Raw genomic sequence first — 23,574 nt, 5'->3', positions numbered from 1 at the left:
AGATGTGAGCATTTAGTGCTTAAGAAGCAACTTGAATTATTGTGTAGATGTCAGACAAATTAAGCAGAGGAAATTGTGAAAAATAATTTTATTATTTTTCTAGCTTTCCAGTTAGATCCTAGGCAGTCAAAGAAATCTACCATATATAGGATCATTCCAATAATGCACTCTTAACTGTGCTTACTACTCTGTAGTCATTCATCTATGAACTCTAGAAACACAAAGTAGAAAGAATCAATGACTGCAGGGACCACAATTTGGCCCAGAACACTATGTTCAAGACACAATGAATGAAATTATGAAATCTAATTTGCTATGTGACAAACAACCATTCAGACACAGCCCAGGCTCTGGACCCAAAAAATTGGTGGTTCCATTCAAGTTGGCTCATCAGGCAATAATACATTTATAAGAACACAAGATTTAATTTATTCCCCAAGTTTCCATATTCTTTCCTTTAAGAGACACTGAATAAGTTAGTCCATTTAAGTTACTTATTTTAATGAAATAAAAAAGCCATTGTTTGAAGCCATTTTACCATTTCAGATTCTAATTAATTTCCTGTCCTGTTCCTTAAGGAAATAAATTTCTTGTAATTATAACAAAGGAGGTTTTTGAATGGTATTGTTAGTTACTGCCCAAAGATATTGAAATGCCTTTTAATTCCTTAATAATATTTTAAGATGAATCAACGTTGGTGTGCTCAGATGACTCAAAATTATTGAAGATGGTACCATTCTAATACAACAATTTTCCACAGTTATGTTGGGAAATACCAAATTGCAATCTGACCTACCCAAAGAAAAACACACAAGTTTTTCATACCCTGACTGCCAATGTTCTCCAGCCAAGCAGGAAGTCTCATGTAACTCAATCTACCTACCACCAAGAGAGCAAGTTGAACTAAATTCACATTGTCCATAGATCATAGATTTGAAACTGGAAGAGACCTTACTCAAAAGCATGTCCAACTCAATTCATAACCTGTAGAAGAGTGAGAGTAGAGGGAGATAAATGATAGCTGTTTTCCAGTATTTGAAGGGTGGTCCTACAAAAGAGGGATTAAAATTTCTTTTTGCTTGGCCTCAGAGGATGGAATAAGATGTAACGGGTGAATTGATAAATGGTCAAAGGATATAAACAGGCAGTTTTCAGAATAAGAATTCTAAGATATCATAGCCATATTAAAAAATGCTCTATACCACTAATAGAGAAATGCACATTTAAAACTCTGGAGAACTATCAGATAGGCAAAATTGGCAAAAAAAAAGGAAAATGACAAATGCTAGAGACTGTGGGAAATAGGTACTTTAATGCACTGTTGGTAGAGCTGTGAATGAATTCAACCAGTCTGGGAAGCAATTTGGAACTATACCAAAAAAGCTAGTAAACTTTGACCCTTTAAACAGTATACTCTTTGACCCAGCAATTACTCTTACTAGATCTAAACTAGATCTAAAAGAAAGCCAATAAAAAAAGAATCCATATGTACAGAAATGTTTTATAGCAGCTCTTTTTGTGACAGCAAAGAATTGGAAACTGAAGGGGTACCTCTCAATTGTAGAATGGTTGAACAAATTATGGTATGAAGGTGAGGGAATTCTATTATGCTGTAGGAAATGATGAAAGGAATTATTTATGAAAATCCTGGGAAGACCTATATGAACTGATACAAAATGAAGTAAACAGAACCAGGATAACAATATTATAAGATAAACAACTTTGAAGGATTTATGAACTCTGATCAACACAATGACCAACACACAAATCCAAAGAACTCATGATGAAACATACTACCTCTAGAAAAAGGTAGACTGATGGACTGAATGTAGACTGGTGCATATTTTCTTTTCTTTCCTTCCTGTCTCTTCCTTCCTTTCTTTTCTTTTTCTTCCTTCCTTCCTTCCTTTTTGGCCATGGCTAATGTATGATTTTCTCTTGACTATACACATTTGTAACAGGTTATATTTTTCTTGTCTTCCCAATGGGTGGGGAAGAGGGACAAAGGGGAAAGAATTCAGAACTGAAAATAAAATGAAACTGAATTTAAAAAGAAAAAACTTATGGGCTATAAATTAAGTTAGACTGTTAATCAAAGGTATACTTAATATCAGTAGGATAAAAATGTGGCTTCTTGATGAAGAATAAAATGGTGTTTTGTAAAATGTATATATAACAAAAGTTACACAAAAGCAAATCTTCTCTGTTGATATAAGGGAATTTTTCTTAGCTGTCTAGAAGAATAACATTTGGTATACCTTGATAGGGAATGAACGTGCCTGTCCTTACAAGTATTCAAGAAGAGGCTGGATAGCCACTTGCCACAATATTCGAGAGGAATTCTTTATCGGGAATGTTCCTTCCAGAAAGCTTTATTAAAGCTCCCATTATTAAAAATAATAATTACCTACTATTTGCAAGATAGTGTTCGGCCACTAAGAGGCATACAAGATGAACAAGACATCATCCTTACTCTTGGAAAGCTTAAAAACGTAACAAAAATACAAAGTGCAATGAGTCTCCAAAAGAGGAAGGGATATGTTCCCAGCATTGGACTTGGCACCAAGGGAATGGAAAAGTAAGAAGACCTAATTGTTGACCTTAGGGAATTTGTAATCTTGTTAGACAGACAACACACAATTACAATTTAACTGCAAATTAAGAAAAATTCAATATACATAACCTAGGGCTGGACTGTGTGGTTCAGATTCTAAGTGCCATGAGGTTCAGAGAAGGGACATGTTACTGAACACAAAGGCAGTTATGGCTTATACAGAGACCCAATAATGGGACATTATTTCATTAGTTTGTCACTTTTCTTTACTTCCTAAAGTACTTTCTATAAAATTTATGACATTGCTCTAAGGACAAAAGCATCTTTGGAGTCAATGAAAGAATCATAGGCCTCCAATTTAGTTTCACTGGAATGGGAAACCTAAAACAGATTGCCAACAGTTCTGTCATTATTGGGCTTACCCTGCCTTCTCAAGCCGAATTTATGAAAATGTGCTCTTCTAAACTTGTGCAAATGTAAATTTGTGAGTACAAGTCCCACTTCTGACACCTACTGGACATATGATCCTGGACAAGTTATCCAACCATTCAGTGTTTTAGGCAACTCTTTAAGATGATAAATGAGAGAAAAGGTGCCAACTTGGACTCGTAAAAGGGAATACCTCAATCTGGGAGCTTTCAATATGCATGAAATCACAGACCCAGTCCCTACCCCTATCTTAAATAGCCTTACTCCATGAGCAACAATATTCAAAGAAGAGCCATTGAGAAAGTTCGGTTAATTAAAACTTGCAGCAAAAGTTAGATTGACTTGGCCTGAAAGACAGAAAATAGACCTAACAGGTAAGAGAAAAGATATTAAATTTAAGAAGTTTCATAATAATTAGAGCTATCTCCAAAGTGGAATGAGTGGGTTTTCTGAGGTTGTTAAATCCTCCATCATTGGGCATCTATTTTTTTTAAGGTTTATTGGTTTGTTTTAAACTTTTAAATTTGATCTTTATTTTTATATTGCCTTCATTTTTTGAAAACATTCCTTCCTCACCAAGTGAAACATCCTTTGTAACAAAGATGAGAAAAAGGGAAGAAGGGGGGAGGGAGAGAGAGAGAGAAACAGATGATCAGTTCAGCAAAACCTACCAACACATCAAGTTTAAGTGAAAATGGGATAACAACTTCAGGTAAACAAGAGGATTCCTGCTCCATTATAGCTTGACAGGGTATCCCTTAAAATCAGGATTCTATCTTATATCAAAACTCTGTGCTAAAAATATAGCTTTCGATGAGTATTAATCTGATATACATATTAAGGTGGGACCAATCCATTTCGATAAACATTTATTAAATTATTAAATGCCTGGCATGAGTCAGGCACTGTGCTAAGTGTGGGGGACACAATTTTTTTAAAGTCCCCATCTTCAACAAGCTTACAATCTAAAGGAAGAGACAGTACACAAAAGGAGGCAGGAAAGAGGGAGAGATGGGATGCTTGGGGATTCCTGGTGTAGGTCATGGAGCTGAAGCCAAAGTAACAGAGGCAAGTGAAATGACCCAGTCATGGTCAGCCTTGGTATTGGCACTGGTATCCATGCCATGTGAAAAGATCTATTAAAGGAAGGCTGCCAGGGTCTGAGGAAGATCTTCCATAGAGGAATTTATGGGAGGACATGGCCAAAAAACAGCACAGAGGGGATAATTTAAGCGGCTCAGTGGATGGAAAAGCCAGGCTTAGAGATGGGAGGTCCTGGGTTCAAAACTGGTCTCAGATACTTCCCAGCTGTGTGACCCTGGGCAAGTTACTTAACCTCCCATAGCCTAGCCCTTACTGCTCTTCTGCCTTGGAACCAATACACAGAATTGATTCTAAGATAGAAGGTCAGGGTTTAAAAAAAACTAGCAGAGACAGAATAAGGCAGCTATCTGCACAGATGGGGGTGTCTGAGGCAGGGCTGGAATCCACTCTTCCTGACTCGAGGAATGGTTCTCTATGCCTTACCACACCATCTAGCAGTCATTGAAGGACTGGCGCACGTGTTGATGCGCTCTGTGAAGATGATGCGTAAATGTCAAGTAATGGTTCTCAACAAGCACTTCAGGGGTTGGCTGGGGAGCTCAGGGCTGACGGCTCCTCTTCCCCACTCCGCATGAAGGCTCCTGGGGGAACTCGTCCCACCTGAGAGCTTTAGGCTGCGCTGCCCCTAGGAAGGTCTACTCTGGCCTAGACACCCCCCCTAGTGTGCAAACCAACCTGGCCACCCCAAATTCCAAGATTATCTGGACAGCGGGCGAACTTTGCCACCTAAGCAGAATGGAACCCTTCCGTTAGTTTTCCTCCTTTATTTTCTTTTCCATCTAGAAGGAAACAGTGGAGGGCCTGAGGATGTAACACAAAGCTCCCCTCCCACCCCCTACTTCCAGAGATGCAGTAAGTGGGATGAGGGTGAGGATCCTCACAGTTTTAAAAAACTAAACTTAAAAGACAAAACAAAACAGGACTTCCAAATGTTGTTAGTAGCTAGATAGTGGGTAAGTCAAAATAGCAAAGAACCAAATACTTCCATTTTCAGCACACTAGGGATAGCTAGCTTTTATATAATGCTTTAAGGTTTGCAAAGTGTTTAAATATTACATGTTCATTTCTTTGGTCCTCCAAATAACCCTGTAAGGTAGGTGCTATTATCCCCATTTCACAGGGTATTTACACGACCTTGGGCAACCCTCTCATTTTGCACGGGGAACTCAAAATAGTGGTTCGACCACTTGCTCAAGGTCAAATATGACTAAGGGACTTAAATGTAGAAACAGAATTTGAATCCAAGTCCCGATTCTCAATCCGATGCTCTTTCTACACCACTGTTACCTGGTCTGCCTAGGTGACAAAGTTTCTCCCTAGTTTCCCATGAAGGCTGGCCCAGATTGCACATCCCGCTAAGGAGCTAGGAGATAAGGGAGATGAGAAGTAGGGCGGCAGAGGCTCGGGAAGGCAGAAGCACAAACTCCGAGATCTTGCTCAAGGCCTGAGGCCTTGCTGACTCTTGGGACTTTCCTTGTTCTAAACCTGGGCTTAGAAATAAACAAGCTTGCCCAACTGGACTGACTCCCCATTGCTGCCTACAGCAACCACGTTCTTTTATGCCTTTGAACTCCATCTCTGCCTCTCTGAATCCCTGGTTGTTTTTTAATACACAGTTCAAAGCCACCTTCTGCCATCTTTTCCTGGTCCTCCAGTGGCTAGTGCCTTCCTTTCCTAGGGCTTCTTTTTACTACTTCATATGTATCGATATATATGGCATGTTGTCTTCCTCCATTGGAATATAAGCTCTTTGAAGGCAGACACTTAACAAACATGTCTGTATTGACTGCACTAATTTGCAAGCTCAACAAAAAGGCAATTTATGAAGAAGTCATAAATTGTGTAAATGCAAAAGGCAGCATGGCTGATGGATAGTGCTGTAGATTTGGTTCAAATCCCTCCTCAAAGACATCATGGTCAAATTACAACCTCTAGATCCTCAGCTTTCTCATCTGTAAGATGGGAATAATACTTGCATTATCTCCTTCACAGAGTCGTGAGGAAAGCCCTTTGCAGGCCACCTTAAAGCACTATATAAGTGTGTTGTTGCTATTATTACATATGAAATATGCTTCCATGTTTCTCTGCACTTCTTGAAAAGGGTATTCATTCGTTCTGCATTTAATAAGCAAATATGGTTTATATAGGCACTGTTTTAGGGTCTATAAGGAGGCAAAAAAAATAGAAAAAGGGGCCTCAGTTTGAAAAGGGCTCACGATTTAATTAGGAAAACAAATCAATAAAAAAAAGTTTTAATGAATATAAGTGGGACAGCTAGGTAGCACAGAGTGCCGGGCCTCGAGTCAGGAGGACCTGGGTTCAAATCTGGCCTCAGACACCTCCTAGCTGTGTAACCCTAGGTAAGTAGCTTAACCCCAATTATCTAGCCCTAGCCATTCACTCTTCTGTCTTGGAACTGATACTAAAACAAAGGGCTTAATTTTTTTAAAATGAGTATAAGCAGGTCAATGATGGATAAGTATGAACTATATTAATATCAGAGTGCCATAAAATACTACTACTACCACTACCACCAGCTGTTACAAACATCACGTCATTTAATGTTTACAAATGACCCTGTGAGGTAAGACCTATTATCGCCAATCTGCAGAGGAGGAAAGTGAAGTTTGGACATGCCAAGTGACCTCCCAGGGGTCACTTAACTAGTGTAGTGTAGGAGGCAGGACTTGAACCAGGTCTTCTCCATGGCCAGTACTTTTTATACCCTACACCAAGCTGCTTCAGGGTGAGCACAACATGGTTCCTCTTAAGTTCCTTTTTTGTGAGCAACTCCTACACAAATACAAAGCAAAACAATGATTAGTGTGGGGTCGATTAGTCAAGGGGAGCTTGATAGACCCTTTCATATTCGGTGACTGCATGAAACTTAAGGAAACATCCCTGAACTAGTGATGGGAAAGAAGATAGTACACTGCTTATGCTACTCCTACTGCTACCAAGGTTTGGTTGCCTTTTCCATTTCTTTTAAAGGGAGGGCTCCCATTTTTAGTGCTGAAAAGTCAGCAGCAGCAAAATCAAACAAGTGGTGAGTTTTCAGCACACCACTAGGGAGGCCCTAATAACCCGCCAATGTGTGGGGCCAACAGACTAAGAAATAATGTGTTAGACTGACCAAGAGATGAGAGGGTTGAACGAACAAGAAGCCCATTCTCTTCTCCCCAAATACCATCATCTTTACAGTATAGAAAATTCATGAAACCAGGAGATGAGATATTCTCTCTGGTTTGTATAGTTATTACCACATGGAGAGTACCCTATAATGAAGAGTACCAAATAGTACAAAAGCATCTAGATACAGACAAGCTGCTAATTACACTCACCTTTCACTGCCAATTTCTAAAAATTTTAAGTTTATTTCAGAGAGATAATTTGAAGTCTTTTTTTAATTTTCTAAATATGGTAATGCATGAGGATGGCTCCAACAGTGGTAAATAATATAATAAGCCGTCATTTTTGTAGAGTTTTGAGGAGACATCCATGCTAACAGAGAGCAGTGATATGGTCAATACAAAAATAATTACCATCTTTTGCACAGTGCGCTGGTATGAACTTGTCTGATGTGGGGATTCATAATACTTCAAAAAAAATAGTGATTCTGTATCACGAAGACCTGTGGAGGAGTGAAAAAGAAATTGACCTTCCCCATCCTGAACCCAGATTTCAACTCCACGCTGCTACTAAGAGAGGTAATCCTGAGACTCATCCAAGTTACCAAGATCACTCAAATTGAGCATCTTCCTACCTAAGGCTGCTAGGTTTACTTCAAACCTTCCTTGGGAGTAGGGAAAAAGTAATAAAATTTTCATTGATCGTTGGAAAGAAACTTCAAGCCTCTTTACACTTTTCCCCAAGAGGTGAATTAGACAATTAGGAAAAAAGAAGCAAGGACACTGGAGCTTAAATAAAAGGGTATACCTTGCTCTAACATTTTTGAAAAAGGCTTAAATATCAAACATGATTAAGTTCCCCCAACATTTTAAAAAGTCAACTTTGCTGGTGGCTAACAAGGTTGACAGTAAGTTAAGAGTTAATTTCACTGGTTATTTCCAAGGATTAATATTTATAGTCAAGTCACAGTCAGATGTAGATAAGAGTCTGAGACCACTGCCGATTTAAGAAATCTGGCTCAGTGTGAACAGAGAAGCATTTGTATGCTTTCTGGAATACTTTGCTTCAATCAGCAAATGCAAGACTATTAAATTCAGTTCCATGACACGGAGCCCCATCTAGCAGGCTACTAGACATTAACATAAGAAGATACAGAGCTCCTTCTATGGATACACACTCATGTACAGGTAGGCAACATTCAACATTAGACTGAGGCCTGCAAAGGTACAAAACCATCAAAGATGGCCCAACTTGGAGAGCTTGCTTCTGGCTAGCCTTCTCAGAAAGCTCATCAGCTTGGTAGTAGTTTAAGGAATGTTACAGTCAAAAATGCTAGACTGGAACTATTCTCATTCTCTCTCTCTCTCATATGGTCAAGGTGATGCTGCTAAAAAAATAGGTTGACCTGCTTTCACCTACATACCTGTTAACTTTTAACTTTTAAAGAGATTCACATGGTTAAAACATTATTTAGTGACCTTTCTTCACTTTAAAATTCTCATTCTCAGTTTATGGCATGTATGAACTAAAGCAGCATTTATAGAGAAACATAATAAAATTAAGTAGTTCACAAAAATATAGTGGAAATCTATTAACCTACATTAAAATATGAGTAACTCCTAATGTAACAATGGTGACTAGAATATAAATATGATCCTGAGGAGAAAATAAGTGAAGCAATGATATTGCCAGAGAATTCTTTTTTGGAGTGGGAACTGTCGGCCTTGGAAAATTATGTGATTATCAACTTGAAAATTTTCACTGATACTTTTAAATAGTAAAACCAATTTTTAAAAATTGTACTCTGTGATGTATGTAGTACATGATTAAAAAAAACAAACAACTTTTGTAGTCAAGACAAAAATAGCATTTTTTTAGTTTACATTTTCCAAAAGAAAATTGTATTCCCATGGCAAGTCTGTAACCATATAAAAGTTTGATCAGTATTAAAATTAAATTGTTTCACATACTTACAAATGATTAAGTTTATATACTCTTCAGGAAAACTTTCAATCATGATGCTAAACATTTCTATTACAGTATGAATTACAAAATAATTTATAACAATTCTAATAGGGGCCATATATAGTTTTATTTAAATATGTAATAATTTAACACTGCACAGCAAACTAATTATAGGTATAAAAATAGATTCTGTTTAGCATTCAAAAATAAACACTACATTAAAAAAACATACACAACCATGAAATTTGGAAGATTAAGGCAACATAAATATTTCATGTAAATTTTATGAGATTACTTTACTCATGTAACAGTCAGATGTTATTAAAACATCCCAAAATAGACAGAGCTCACATATTTTTTTCAGTACAAATTTTCCCTTTCAGTTCTCTTCCAAATATATTAGTGTATCTTCTTAAACACTGTACAAGAACAATTAATCTAGATTGGCAAATGGGCTGTCAAAACCACTATCTTGTTGACTAGCTTGGGGAGCCATTAACAATTTTCTTGAATGCTGATGATATGATGAAGATTGAACTGCACTGTTCAGTTTTTTGAAGTCTGACTTCAGTACATCAGAGTTGTGGTGAGATGCATGCCCAGGGGGCTTATTTACCTGCTCTGTCTGGGTTCGTTTGTCTTCTTTTTTGACAGCAGGAATGTGATCATTTTGACACTGGAATTGTCTACAAAGTTTATTGGCTTTTTCCTCTGCCTCAGAAAGACAAGTGTTTGCAGGAAACTGCACGAAGGAAACTGATTCTACTTGTTTATCCAGGATCCCTTGTTGCAAAGGATGTAAAAATGATGTTTCACTGTTAGACAAGGCTTGAGAAGTTACATTTTTTGAACTCCAGTCAAGGGAGTCACTGGGACCACTTTCTTCATCCTTTACTGGAGTTTCCTGAATGTCAAAATCCTGACTTTTTTCAGCTATGATCTGCTGACAACACTCAGTCAGTGAATTACATTTACGCTCTTTTAAAATACGTTTTTCTTTTAGACCCTGAAATGTTACATGAGAAGATCCTGAGTCAGAAAGGCCTGGAGCCCGGGTAGACGTGTGTGTGTTTGCAAACTGCACATGAGGGCCAGTTTTGCTTCTTCCACCATCACATGGAGCAAGCTCAAGAAGCACATTTCTTGGCAAATCATCTAGCTGTTTGCATGCAGTCACACTGATTGGAATGCCTGAAGGTACTTCTCTGAAAGCAACATGCTTTGTTTCTGTGTGTTCTGTATCTTCTAAGCGTTGTCTTAAGTTACAAGGTAAACGCTTCTGAAGGGCTTGCTCACCGCCGGCCTTGATGATATTATTCCTGCTGCTTGATTTGTTTTCCATATGGCTTGCTCTGCTCTGATTCATGTAATTTCTTTTTGACTGTTCAACTCCAGGCAATAGCTCATATGATCGAGACACTGTTAACATGTGCAAGGAAAGAAAACACAAAATTAGAGGAGATCCTAAAAAGAAAACACGATCCTTTCAAGTGTTTTAAAAGACTGCCTACCAACTCTAGAAATTCTTGAGCTGTATTTATAAATTACTAGTTAAAGATAAATTTGTGAATAAACTTGCTTTTCCTTTGCCCTTGTTTTTTATAAGGCAGAAATGAAATCTTGAAAGAGATGGGGAGGAGGGGAGGAAAAACAAACTACTAAAGTGACTTATTTTTCACATACCTGATGGTGAATTTTTGATCTGGGGTCTATTAACAACAGGAGTTTCCAGCATTTTAGCCATTGCAGCAAGCTTGCTAGCGGCATTCATGATCTTTTTCTCAGCCCTATTGGGAATTTCAGAATATTAAATCAATATAGTAGGGACAGGAGTGGTTGTAAGGGAGAAGTTTCTCTAACTCTAGGTTTTCTGTTATCCAATTCTCCTTGCAAGTTTTTAGAGCAGAACCCCATAAGTTTCTTTCACCCTCTTTCAAGTAGAAGCACTTTGTAACTAGTTTTGTAACTAGGAAAAATGGCTAGACAATCAAATATGATGTTCCAAACTCTCTCTGTGCAATAAAACTGTGCTCATTTACTCTGAACTCACCCTTCCTGCTTGCCATCATCCTGAAGAAGTTGGTGCAGACAAACAAGGTAGTATTTCTGCATCCTCTGAGCAGTCTCTTGACGTTCTTTAAATATCTCTGCTTTTAGCAACTCAGCTGCTCTCTCCTTACTTGCCTGTATATACCGAATCATATCACCTATAATGCATGAGAGGTAACAAAAGTACAGGACCATTTATTTTTTAGCAGAATGTCCCAAAAGCAGAATGGAGATGTTTCAGGGATATTTTCTAGAAAAGGGGACTGGTAGGGAAGCTTGAAACAATGCTATTTTAAACAGTGTCATGGAATATTAAGGATTTCCTTTTTCTAGGACCTGAAGAAGAAACTCATTATCTATTCCACTGAAATGATGATGATCACATATGGTGAAAAAAAAAACCCATAGTCTTCCATGATGGAAAATCTGTTATGTTCTAAAAAATCTTAGGCAAGAAAATGCCATAAATATGAGGTACAGAAATTCCACAATAGTGATGAGTATTTAAAAACATATTTCAACTCCATATTGTGACCTATATTAGAGGAAGGCAAGGAAGACTGGAAAAAGGAGGCAGATGTTGACAGAGAGACCTAAAATACAGAAGTGAAAAGGACAGCTCAGAAGACTTGTTCCTCGCTGACATATGATGGAACTTGAACTGTGAACCTCAATATCATTAAAATACAAATTAGCAATTCACAGGCTCACAGACTTTAGTGCTTGGAGGAGCCTTAAGGATTCAACCCTTTTATCTCAAGATGAGGAAGCTGATATCTAGAGAAGTGAAAGAAGTTTGAGTCCATGCTCCAAGTCTAGCATTCTATGATCCTTGACAGGTCTCTATGTGGTCTTAGTGACCTGTGCGCTTCTCCTCATCCATAAGACAAGAGGGTCAGACTACTCTGCATTCTAAGGTATGTTTGAATTGAACAGCAGGGAGAACTAGGAAAGAAAGGAAAATTTAATTGCAACCCAGACATAGCAAACACAGGTCTAGGTCCTATCTAAAGAAATTCCCCATACTTGTTCTACCAGGACCATCAAGTTTATAGAGCATTTATAATCTCTCAAAGCTTCTCTGAGATTTAGAATATTGTAGAGTTAACATATTTTATTAAAAACTTAAGAGAAGCTTAACAATGCTTGGATCCTCTATGTGACAACCAACCAATATACGAGCATTTATTAAACACATCTCCCTTCACACTAAACACTATACTACGCACTATGAAAAATAAAGTAAAAAATGAAACTGTCCCTGACCTCAAGGAACATACATTTTCTAGGAGAAGATCATATGTACATATTAAATTTATACAAAAGACTCACGAAATGAATGCAAGGAAATCCGTGAAGAGTGGATTGACAGGACAGGGAACAGGAAAGATTTTCATATGAGAAAGGGGTGTTTTTAAGCTTAACTTTGAAGAAAAACAAGGGATTCTAAGAGGTGGCGATAAGGAAGAAGTATGTCCTAGTCATAGGGGTCAATCTATATAAGGACAGAGACATATAAGGACATTAACAAGAAATTATTCAATTTTTGCTTGCTCACTTCTCTAGTTACAAAGAATTCACTACTACCTAGGCAAGGCAATTTTTTATTCTATTTTCAAAGAGCTGCAATTGTTAGGAATTTTTCCCTTACATTGAGGTAAAAATCCTAATTCCTTGGACTCTTAACGATTAGTTCTAGTTTTCTCCTTTTATTAATTTGTAATATGGTCAAAGTAAAATTGCAATATTACCCTACCCAAAGCCAAATTATTGCCTACTACAGTATATGAACAATCTTCGCCTTGTATCACTTCCAAAATCTAGAAAAGGCATATCACATTCTCTAAGATGTGAGTTTTTATAAATGTCTAATGTCTTGGTATTGAACTTAGGAGAACTAGAAGAATCTCAGAGCAAGGTCTTACAATAAAGATGATTGTGTACATAGATTGGTTTTCATAAATTCTATAAGGAACTCACTCTTAATTTTTTTTACAGCTCTAATGTAATGTCCACGAAGTTCTTCCAAGCCCTTTCCACTGCATATCAGGCAGCTATGGTCAACAGCACCTTCTGAAAATGATCTAAAAACAAATCAAGGGTTCAAAATTCATTTCAACATAGATTTTTTAAAGAACTTATATACTATGTGCCAGACACTGTGCTAGATTTTATGACTATAAAGGGGGGGGGGGGGGGGGGAGAGGGGGGGAGAATGGGAATAATCTCTGCTTTCAAGGAGTTTACAGTCTATGGTAAGGAAACAACATATATACAAAATACAAAACACATATAAAATAAATAAATTAATTTTGGTACAGAATAGAGAACACCCACAGCTAGGGTAATCATAAATGGACTAGGAGTAGATGACATTTAAACTAAGCATGGGGGAACAGCTGAGTGGATCAGTGTATTGAGAACCAGGCCCAGAGATGGGAGGTCCTGGGCTCAAATCTGGCCTCGCACACTTCCTAGCTGTATGACTCTGGGCAAGTCACTTAATTCCCATTGCCTAGCCCAGTGATGGGCAACCTTTTGAGCTTGGTGTGTCAAAATCACCAAAAAACCAAGCATAACTCGGGTGGTGTGTCACTTCGAGGAAAAAAAAAAAAACAATTTTATGATATTTATAGTTTAAATAACAAAAATGTATAATTGTAATATATAACTGTATTTAATAAACCAAAATAGGTAAATATAGGTAGAATTGTCATCTACAGTGCACAGAATGTCTACACTACACTACCGCAAATGTTTTATCCTTGGCATGTGGCTCTATACCTCTCTGTATGAGGCTGTATGTACCCGCATGTCATCAAAAATGCCATGTGTGTCAGTGCTGACCATACGTGTCGTAGATTTGCCACCATTGCCTAGCCCTTACCACTCTTCTGCCTTGGAACCAATACTTAGTATTGATTCTAAGACAGAAGGGTATGGGTTTAAAAAATTTTTTTAATTAAAAAAGCATGGTAGAGAGCCAAGTCCTCCAAGAGGCAGATGTAAGGGGTGAGTGTTCTAGGCATGAGGAATGGCCTATATAGAGGCACAGAGAGGATACAGAATGTCAAGTATGAACATCAAGTAGGCCAATTTATTTAGAATATCAGTACATCTGAGGGGAAGCATAATGGGAAGTCAATCCAGAAAAATTGGTTAGACTCAGATTGTGAAAGGCTTTAAAATGCCAGTTCATATTCATTCCAGAGGCACTGAAACTTCTGAGCAGGAGAGTCACATGTAATCAGACCAATGCTCTGGGAACATAAATGTGGCAGTTATGTGGAAGATGGAATAGCATGGAAGATGGAGACATGGGTACCAATAGGGATACTATTGCACTAGTCTAGGCAAGAGGTAATGGGCTGAATTAGGGTAGGAGCCATGTATGCCATGTATGTGAATGAAGGAGACTGATGAGAGCATTGGTGTCCTCACCACTAGAATCAAAGGAACTTTGACAAATGTTTGTATTTGGAGATGGGGGGGGGGGGGGGAGAGGGGGGGAAGGAGAGCAGCACGGGAAGAGTGGCTGATATAACCTTAAACCTGGACATCTGAGTCATTAGAAGGCTGGTAGTGCCCTTAAAAGAAACAGGAATGTTACATAGTGTGTTTTTTCTGGGAAAAGATGAGTTCTATCTTGAAGATGTCTAGCAGTCAGTTGGCAATTCAAGAAAGGAGGTCAGAACAGAGACCAAGCCTTGAAGCCTGGGAAATATCTGTATAAAAATGATACCTGAACCCATGGAAGCTAAAGGGATCACTAAAATACAGAAGAGAAGAAAAGCAGGGCCCAAGACAGAAGCTAGAGTACACCTGTGTACTGAGGCAGAATATGGATGGTGATCCAGCAAAGGAGGGAGCTATCAGTCAAACTGGTAGCACCAGAAGAGAGCAGTGTCTTAGAGAGAGAAGAGAACATTCATGAGAGTGGTCAGCAGTATTAAACACTGAGAATTCAAGAAAGATAAGGCCTGAGAAATAGCCACTGAATTTAGCAATTAAAAACAACAAAAAAACCCAACAGATTTCAAATGACAAATTTCATTTGGAAAACAATGGTTTCTTTAAAATGGAACTGTTTACCTTGGTGGTGTGCTACTAAGTGCTCTCAGTTCTTCCAGTTTCATCTTCATTTCATTGTTTTCTTCCATTAATTCTTCAACAACTCTACTGTTTTCTTCTGCAAAAAAAAAAAAAAAAGTGGGTAGTTTTATGTCCAAGTCTCTTATTGGTCTTTATTTTACCATCCACCCACACTTCTTCCTTCTTTTCCACCTTCAATTCCACCCTGGCTGTAAATCTTTAGAAAGAAAGCTATAAAATTTTTAGTTATTCTCCTCCAGAAAGATCATACCCTTATTTTTTTTCTGCACATAAAATTTATATGCACCACTATGTAATTACTTGTATGTTATCTAAGAATTGTCTTCTGTTTCATACAATGATACAGAATATCACAAGCTCATGTAACCTAGTTCTCTGATTTTTTTCAGAGAAAGAAAAACAGATAAAGAAACATTAAGTAACTTGCCCCAAGGTTTATACGTTGTTAGTGGTAAAACTGGGATTCAGACCTAGTCTGACTCTCTATGGTTTTCACACTGTTGACTTCTCTCCCAATCTGGATGCTATCTTTTCCTTAAGGTTATTATGACACTGCTCTGCTGTTTTTTCTTTAGTGTGATTACATTCTCTGATCCTTTAGCCAAAATGGGACTTGTTTATTTATTGCTCTGAGCACCATTGCAGGCTAATGTGCAGAGCATTTACAAAGATTTATAATAAAAGGCTATATGTGGTATATACATGCATTTCCTGCTATACTTTGTAGTTCCTTAAGCATATATTATACTTAAAAGTTCTAGAAGGGAAGGAACAGGGTCCTCTGCTTCTTTATTCCCTATGTTCTGCCAGGCACATAGCCTCTACACTCCATAAATATTTGCTGAATGAATGGCTCAAACATAAACCCAATGGTATAATAATTACCTTTTTACCCTCCTCTATACCAAGAGAGGCACATTTAAAGAAGAATGTCAGTATTTCAATTCTGGAGTCTTCCAAAATCTTTGCATAACAGGATGAGTTGGTCAGACCTCGTGAATCACTGATTCCTCCCAGTGATGCTGAGGTGTTTTTATGACTCACTGAATGCTACCCAAATCTCAAGGTGTAGTAAAAAGAATTCTGGATTAGAAATGGAGTCTAGTTCCATCTCTGCTCCCAACTAGCTATGGGAATGTGGATAAGTCAGGGATGGGCAAAATACAGCCCACGGGCCAGATGCAGCCCCCTGAAATGTTCTATCCGGCTGTGTGACATTATTCCTAATCTGGCAAATACAATGAGGAGAATACAATACAATGAAAATTCGAAAGAGTTGCCTTAGAAACAGACTGACAGATGAGCATTTCCTTTCCTTTGGCCTCCTCTTTAAAAAGTTTGCCCATCACTGGATAAGTCATAAACACTAAGCCTCAGTTACTTCATGTATAAAATGAGGGACTTGATTGAGAAGATCTCCAAAGATCCATTGTCGTTCAACTATACTATAAATTCTATGAAAATATTTGGAAAGAGGAATTATACAAACAAACAACTCCACCACCACCCCCTTCCAAACTACACCAATTATAATACTACTGAACAGTCTAAGTCTTAAGACTAGCAATCAAAAGAACCAGGGTTCTGGTTTTGGCTCTATTAACAACTTGGGTGGCCTAAATGGAGGGTTGATTTTTCTGACTTATTTCTTTGTTCATGTATTAAAAACTAGGTAACACTCTCAAAAGGGCATTGTGCCCAAATGACTATTTCATGATTACAATGTATAAAATATTATTATTAAATAGCAACAGTAACCAACAACTCTTGCCATATGTTGTGTATAGTATTTTTCTTTTTGTAATTTACTTGGTTTACATAAGTTTCACAAAAACATTTTTATGTAGATACGTATCAGGTTTGTAAGCATTCCATTTGTTCTTCTGGCTGCCATTCCACTAATGAGCTAAAATAAATGCAGACACGTGGGTAGTTTTAATTCTGGGGAAAAGATGACCTTAAAATTCTATCTGACCTCTTATTTTCAAATAATTATCTTTAACATTTTTCTGTAAGCAGTGACTAGTAGCATAGAAGTCCTTTGAATTTCGCCTGGACTTTTCTTTAAATTTTTTTCTTTTGAAGACAAGTAGAAATTTTAAAAGAGATACCAATGAACAGAGTTCCCTGTGCTTTTTTATATAGTTTATATTTCTTAAGAGATTGTATTTTGAATATTTCATTGCATGCAGACATGTACTGCTAAAAAAATCTTAGCTGGTTTCCTTTTGGGGCATCAAAATTTTTTCTGTCATTCAGAGAAGCAAAGTGATGCAGAGGTTAAAGAGATAATCTTGGAGTAAGGAAGACTTGTATTCATATTTTGTGTTTGTCACTCATTTGTTGTGTGACCCTGGTGTGAAGAAAGGATTAACTCTCCGCTGCCCATTTTTAGATTTAATCTTAATTATTTTAAACCAGAAGAGTATACACACCACTTTACACTTGAATGGAGGAAGGTCTATAAACCTGTGTGTGCTAAAAGAGGGTAACAAATCAGAAACAACTGACTGCCCCCTGGGCAATCCTAAGAAAATTCTAAGACTGTGATTGGCTCATGTAAAGTGGAGGAAGGCACAGGAAGTGACGCAAAGAAGCGTCTTTAAAAGCAGTTGTAACTTCAGAGTTTGGAGTTCGGAGTTCAAGTTCCAGTTGGAGTCCAAGTTGGAGGTTGGTGAATATTTGCTTCGTGGACCTGAGACCCTGACATTGGTGAGGCAGCTCTTGGACCTTTCCTTTAGGACTACCACGTGGGTGAGGGAAAAGGCTAACTCCTTTCCTGGCTTTCTAGAGGGACTTAACCTCCAGAGAGGACCCCGTCTTGAAAGAGGGTTGGTGGCTAGAGCCCTTGCTTTATTTATCACCAGGCCCTCAACTGAAGGCTGAGGGCCCTCTAGGTGAGGACTAATTAGCCCTACCTGTGTTGAGCCAGGGGACTGAGCAAAATACTTAGTGTGTTAATTCAGATACCTTACTCTATCCTCTTTCTCTTTTCCCTTACTTTCACTCTCTCTCCTTTTGTAAATAAACTACCATAAAAAGTCATTCTGACTTGAGTAATTAATTTTGGTGACCATATTTCTCATAAATTTAGTCCTGCCTTTAATTTTTAACCCTTACACTGGACAAATCACCTTCTCTTTGACCTTCATTTTCTTTTGTCTATAAAATGAGATTAACATCAGGGACTATTACTTAGCTGATCAGATTGTGGTGACACTCATGCTAGACAATGTCATCAATTATTTGACACACCCTTTAAGACACTCAACATTTTATTCTCTCTCTTACAATGGCATTTTTGCAGCTTAATATACAGTAAACTCTTAGTTAATCATATTACTGAAGAAAGAAGTGTAACTAATCTCTAAATCATTTCTCTTTGACTATGAGATTTTCTTTTTTACTTGCATTTGAATATAAATGATGACTGATATACTGGGGAATCACTTCAAATAAACCAAGTTACACTGTGAAAGGCTAACTCAGGACAGAATGAGAAGCTATTCAGTTTTCCCATCCTGAATCATTGCTTAGTTCCACTTGGCAACTGAGCTTACATTGAGAATATTAGACATTTTTCAGATGAGTACTAATACCAGCAAGATTTCCCTATTAAGAAGTAAGTTGCATGGAAAGTAAGAGCTGGAGAAGATCCAGAGGAGAACAACTAAAATGATCAAGAGTATGGAATAGTTGCCATAAGAGAGAGACTAAAAAATTTAGAACCTTGGTCCAGTAAGACAAAGTGAGGTCTTCTCACTTAATTTCTCTGGGTTTCATTGGTCTATTTATGTGTAAAATGAAGGGATGGAATTGGATTATCTCTAACAACCCTTCTAGTTCTATGCCATTTTAAAAAAGACAGTTAAAACCAAAACTCTAAATTTACTGGAATGTTTTTCTGCCCCTAGCTTTTACAAGGAAAGGACAAAATACAAAGAAAAAAAAAAAACAACCAATATCAGTGATTTAGGTTTGTTGGGGTTTTTTTAAGCAATTAATAAATCTCTGATAATAGTCAAAATTTTTCACTGACCTTCATATAATGATGACTTCTCCCCTGTCCCTCAAAGATACTTTAAAGATGATGTATTAAAATGACATTCAAGACATTCTTTCTTGCTAAGGTAAGGAAATGGACAACATTTTTTTTAAAAGATCTCCAAAAGCTAGAGCACAAAGGGGCTTCAGGCTAGTCTTCAGTCAATCAAAAAAAATTACATCAAAAGCCCTTATTTTCTAAGCATTTTAGTTGTTTTACATTACAAGCCTGAGTATAAATTGTGATGGATGCTATAGATTTTTTTTCTAGTAGAAGTGTACACCAAGCTAGAAAGTTTGAGTGTGGGTCCAGTGACAGACTGTATCTGTCATTCAAGGAATCATCTAGCTAAGTTTGGAGAGGCTCACTACCAGGTTTGACAGTAGGGTGATGGAGTTTTTGGACAAAGCAATTCTTTGAAGTAAATGGGTTGGGATCAATCCTGGGTCAAAGGAGGGCAAAATCTTCATTCTCTAAAACATGTCCAAATGATACCATCTGTGGCCAAACTGCAGGATGTGCAAGATCTTATCTGCTCTCAGAAAGTTAATTAGGGTCAAATCTGATTAGTACTTAGAAAACCTGTAAGGAAACCTTAGAACCATATGCTTTTGGGGACCTCAGCTAATATCCTATTAATTCCTTTCTGTGGTATATAAGTGATCCTTGGTTCTTGAAGTCTATGTCTAAAAAACATAAGCTCTGGTGGGTCCTATTGAGGTAGGAAGGTTTCAGATATGGGTCTGGTGATGGACTGAATGTGTGTCATTTGAGAATCAGACCAGCTAAGTGGACAAGACCAGTGTGATGAAATTTTTTGGCGACAAAAGTTTAAGAAGACTATTAAGCTGTCAAGGATTTGAGGCCAGTGTTAGGGGATGGAGTGCCCAAAACAGTGATGTTATATTCTTAAAATAATTAAGTTACTAGAGAAGGTAATCTTAATGGTGGATACATTATACATTCCCTTAATTCTCACAATAAATTTATGGAGTAGGTAAAGAATTATTAACTCCATTTAACCAATTAAGGAATTGAAGTTCAGAAGTTAGATGACTGTAACAAAGACATACAAGTTAAAAAGTGGCAGAGCCAGGATTACTCCATCTTCTGACACCTAATCCAGAGCTCTATTTTATTTTTATATATTATTATTATATACAACCTTGGATCAATTTCAGTTCTGAATTTCTATAATTCTACAACTTGTTCATCGAAATGAAGAAATGCAAGACAAAGGGGATCCCTTTTAGTTTTTAAATGGCAAATTTAAAGCAATTAACTAATCTACATAAAAGTCAGTAAACTTATGGACTAACTAAATATGAGTTAAGAAAGGGCTAGGCCTGTGATGGCAAATCTATGGAACGTGTGCCAAAAAGGACACACAGAGCACCCCTACAGTCTTTTTCTTTATTATTATTTTTTACACTAGAAATCCAGAGGGACTTAGGGCAAAACGGTTCCCCACCCCCTCTTCCATGAACCTAAAGACATCCTTCACTTCCCCTGCCCTTCGGTCCAGCAGCCCAATGGGAGCTCTTCCTCTCTCCCCAGTCTGGGGTAAGACATTGGGGGGATGAGGGAGCGGGTGGGTTAGGTGGTTCACATGCTATGTGAGCGTGTGGTGTAAACAGTAGCCTGTTGAGTCTATAGCGAAGGTGATTCCCATGGTGGGGTTGGAGAGGAGCTAGGTTTGAGGGGAGCATAGCTCACAGTGTGGCTCATAGCTGGAGGGGAGCAAAGCTGAGGAGTGGAGCGTTCAAGGCCACTCTCCTCTCCCTCTCCACTCATGTCTCTCATCACCCACCCTTCTCCTTCCCAATAGCCCAATTTCTCAAGCACTTTCTCCACTTTCTCCCTCCCCTGTCTGGGGAAGGGAGGGAGGGGTGTTGGGGCATGGCACTTGGTTGGAGGGGGAGCACTCCATCTCTAAGAGATTAGCCATCACTGGTCTAGGCCATCTTAAGATGTACAACACTTTGAAAATATGTCTAGGATCATGAAAGATTGAAAAAAAAAACCCTATCATGGATTACTAAGAGAAACATTCTTAATAGGAGTATATCTCTAATGTTCAGTAGATGGCATAATGGAGAACACAACCATGTCCTTCCTAGAAATAGCTCTTGATGTCATTATCAAAGTAAAATGACTAATGACCTCTGTGGGACTGACCATAGATGGAATTGTTTTTGTTCTTAACACATTAGAGTAAGAGTTAATATATAAATAGAAATAATTAAGAACAAAATATTTGGGTCAGAATCAACAAACTTAAGCAGATTAGTTTTAAGACACACAAAAAATGAGATGATGATTCCACTTATATAGGAGAATAAAATGAGATCTAGACATAAAATGTAAGTCTAGATCATTCAGGAAAAGCTGAGAAGAGGGGGCAGCTGGGTGGCTCAGTGGATTGAGAGCCAGGCCTAGAGATAGGAGGTCCTAGGTTCAAATCTGGCTTTAGACACTTCCCAGCTGCTGTGTGACCTTGGGCAAGTCACTTGACCCCCATTGCCTATATAAAAAAAAAAAAGAAAAAAAAAAAGCTGAGGAGGGAATTATTCTAACAGAAACAAAGGTCTAAATTTAAAGGATATAATAGAATTTCAAAGAAGGAAGAAAATAAATTTGTGATCAATAGTTACAATGTCTATTATTAAAACTAAACTTGACTTATATTATTAATCTTAGAGAGGATCAATGCCTGTTATAAATTCAAATACCACTTTTGAACATAGCAATGAAGTTTAAAGAAAGTGCATTTTACAATAATAGCCAGATCATTATTTTCAAATACTAACCTCCGATTTTCTCCACCGTAGCTTTGTGTTCTCTTACTGCATGCTGGAGATGCCTGCACGATTTCTCTAGCATTTTTTTCAAATCTTGACACTCTTGCTTTGCTTTTTCAAGCTTCTGACAGCACTGTTCACAGCAAGACTCTTCTTGAGATTCAAAGAGTATTTTCCTACACTGAAAAACTGCACAAATAAAACCGTAGTAAACTTTTGATTGCAGCAGAAACTCTTGCCTTTTATTTAATTTGCTTCAACATTTCAAAGATCTCTGGCTTTGTTAGTACGGGGTACTCTACCCTCTTATAATACAGATTGTAGTCCCTCTGTACCTTAGTCTTCAATGGCAGCTATGGCTGAATGTAGTGAGGAATTTCTCTGAACTTGGGCAGGCCAGTCTTCAGATGAGCCCAGCAACCATCACTGGGCCCATAATAGAAGCATTTTCAGCTTACTAGCAGCACCAGACACAGCATGCATTCCATTGGCATGATCTCCAAGAGTCCAGTTTCAGCTCCATGCTTATAGTAAAGGTACCCTCCTCAGTAGGGCTTAAGTAAAGAAAATGCTGCCATCCTTTTCTCCCTTAACCCCTATAAATATTACATGATTCTGATATTAGACTACAGCATTACATATAACTCCCTCCTAGCCTATAAAACTATCCAAAGTTGTACCTTTCAGTTTCATGCTCCACAGCAGTGAATATCAGAAACTTTAATAAAAGAACATATTAGTACTATGCATTACATAAAATGTCATTTTAAATATCTGATTATACTGACTTTTCTTAGTACCATCCTAATTTATTTTTGATGTAACCCAATGATTCCCAAAGTGGGCGCCATGGCCCCCTGGTAGGTACTATAGTAATCCAGGGAGGTGGTGATGGCCACAGGTGCATTTATCTTTCCTATTAATTGCTATTAATTTTTTTTAATTAATTTCTAGGGGGCTAAGTAATATTTTTCCTGGAAAGGGGGCGGTGGGCCAAAAAAGTTTGGGAACCACTGATCTAACCTTATATGCATGATTGTCCTAAGCCAAATTATGCATAAAATGTTTTTTTATTCTTTCTCAAGCAAGGCAGAGTGTGTTGTCTGTAAGTCAGTCCTGGGAGTTTCAGGCCAACTAAATTCAAAGAAGTTTACAATCACAAGGCTGGCTACTACCAAGTGATGAATATTTTCTGAACCAAATAACCCATGAAGACTAATTTACTAAGGCATGGAACAGGAGAGAAAGGCAAGTTTCCTAAGCAGAAGGTATATATATATATATATATTTTTTATATATTATATATATATATATATATTTTTATATATATATATATATATATATATATATATATATATATATATATATATATATATATTCCAATG

At 37.6% G+C, this 23,574-nt stretch overlaps 1 protein-coding gene across 1 annotated transcript in view; it reads right to left on the bottom strand.

Moving 5' to 3' along the window:
* Positions 1-9,298: 9,298 nt before the first annotated feature.
* Positions 9,299-23,574, bottom strand: part of CEP152 (centrosomal protein 152) — a 79,750-nt gene continuing 65,474 nt past the window's right edge. The window contains exons 21-26 of the mRNA XM_044660054.1: positions 22,199-22,370; positions 15,323-15,419; positions 13,211-13,314; positions 11,232-11,388; positions 10,865-10,968; positions 9,299-10,600 (exon numbers count right to left, since the gene is read on the bottom strand). Coding sequence (XP_044515989.1) covers positions 9,615-10,600; positions 10,865-10,968; positions 11,232-11,388; positions 13,211-13,314; positions 15,323-15,419; positions 22,199-22,370 — 1,620 coding nt within the window. The 3' untranslated portion in view covers positions 9,299-9,614. The remainder of the gene's footprint in view (positions 10,601-10,864; positions 10,969-11,231; positions 11,389-13,210; positions 13,315-15,322; positions 15,420-22,198; positions 22,371-23,574) is intronic.

The sequence above is a fragment of the Gracilinanus agilis genome, chromosome 2 (assembly GCF_016433145.1).
Source record: "Gracilinanus agilis isolate LMUSP501 chromosome 2, AgileGrace, whole genome shotgun sequence".
NCBI lineage: Eukaryota > Metazoa > Chordata > Mammalia > Didelphimorphia > Didelphidae > Gracilinanus > Gracilinanus agilis.
The sequence above is the reverse complement of the archived record's forward strand: the minus strand, read 5'-3'. Positions and strand labels throughout refer to the sequence as shown.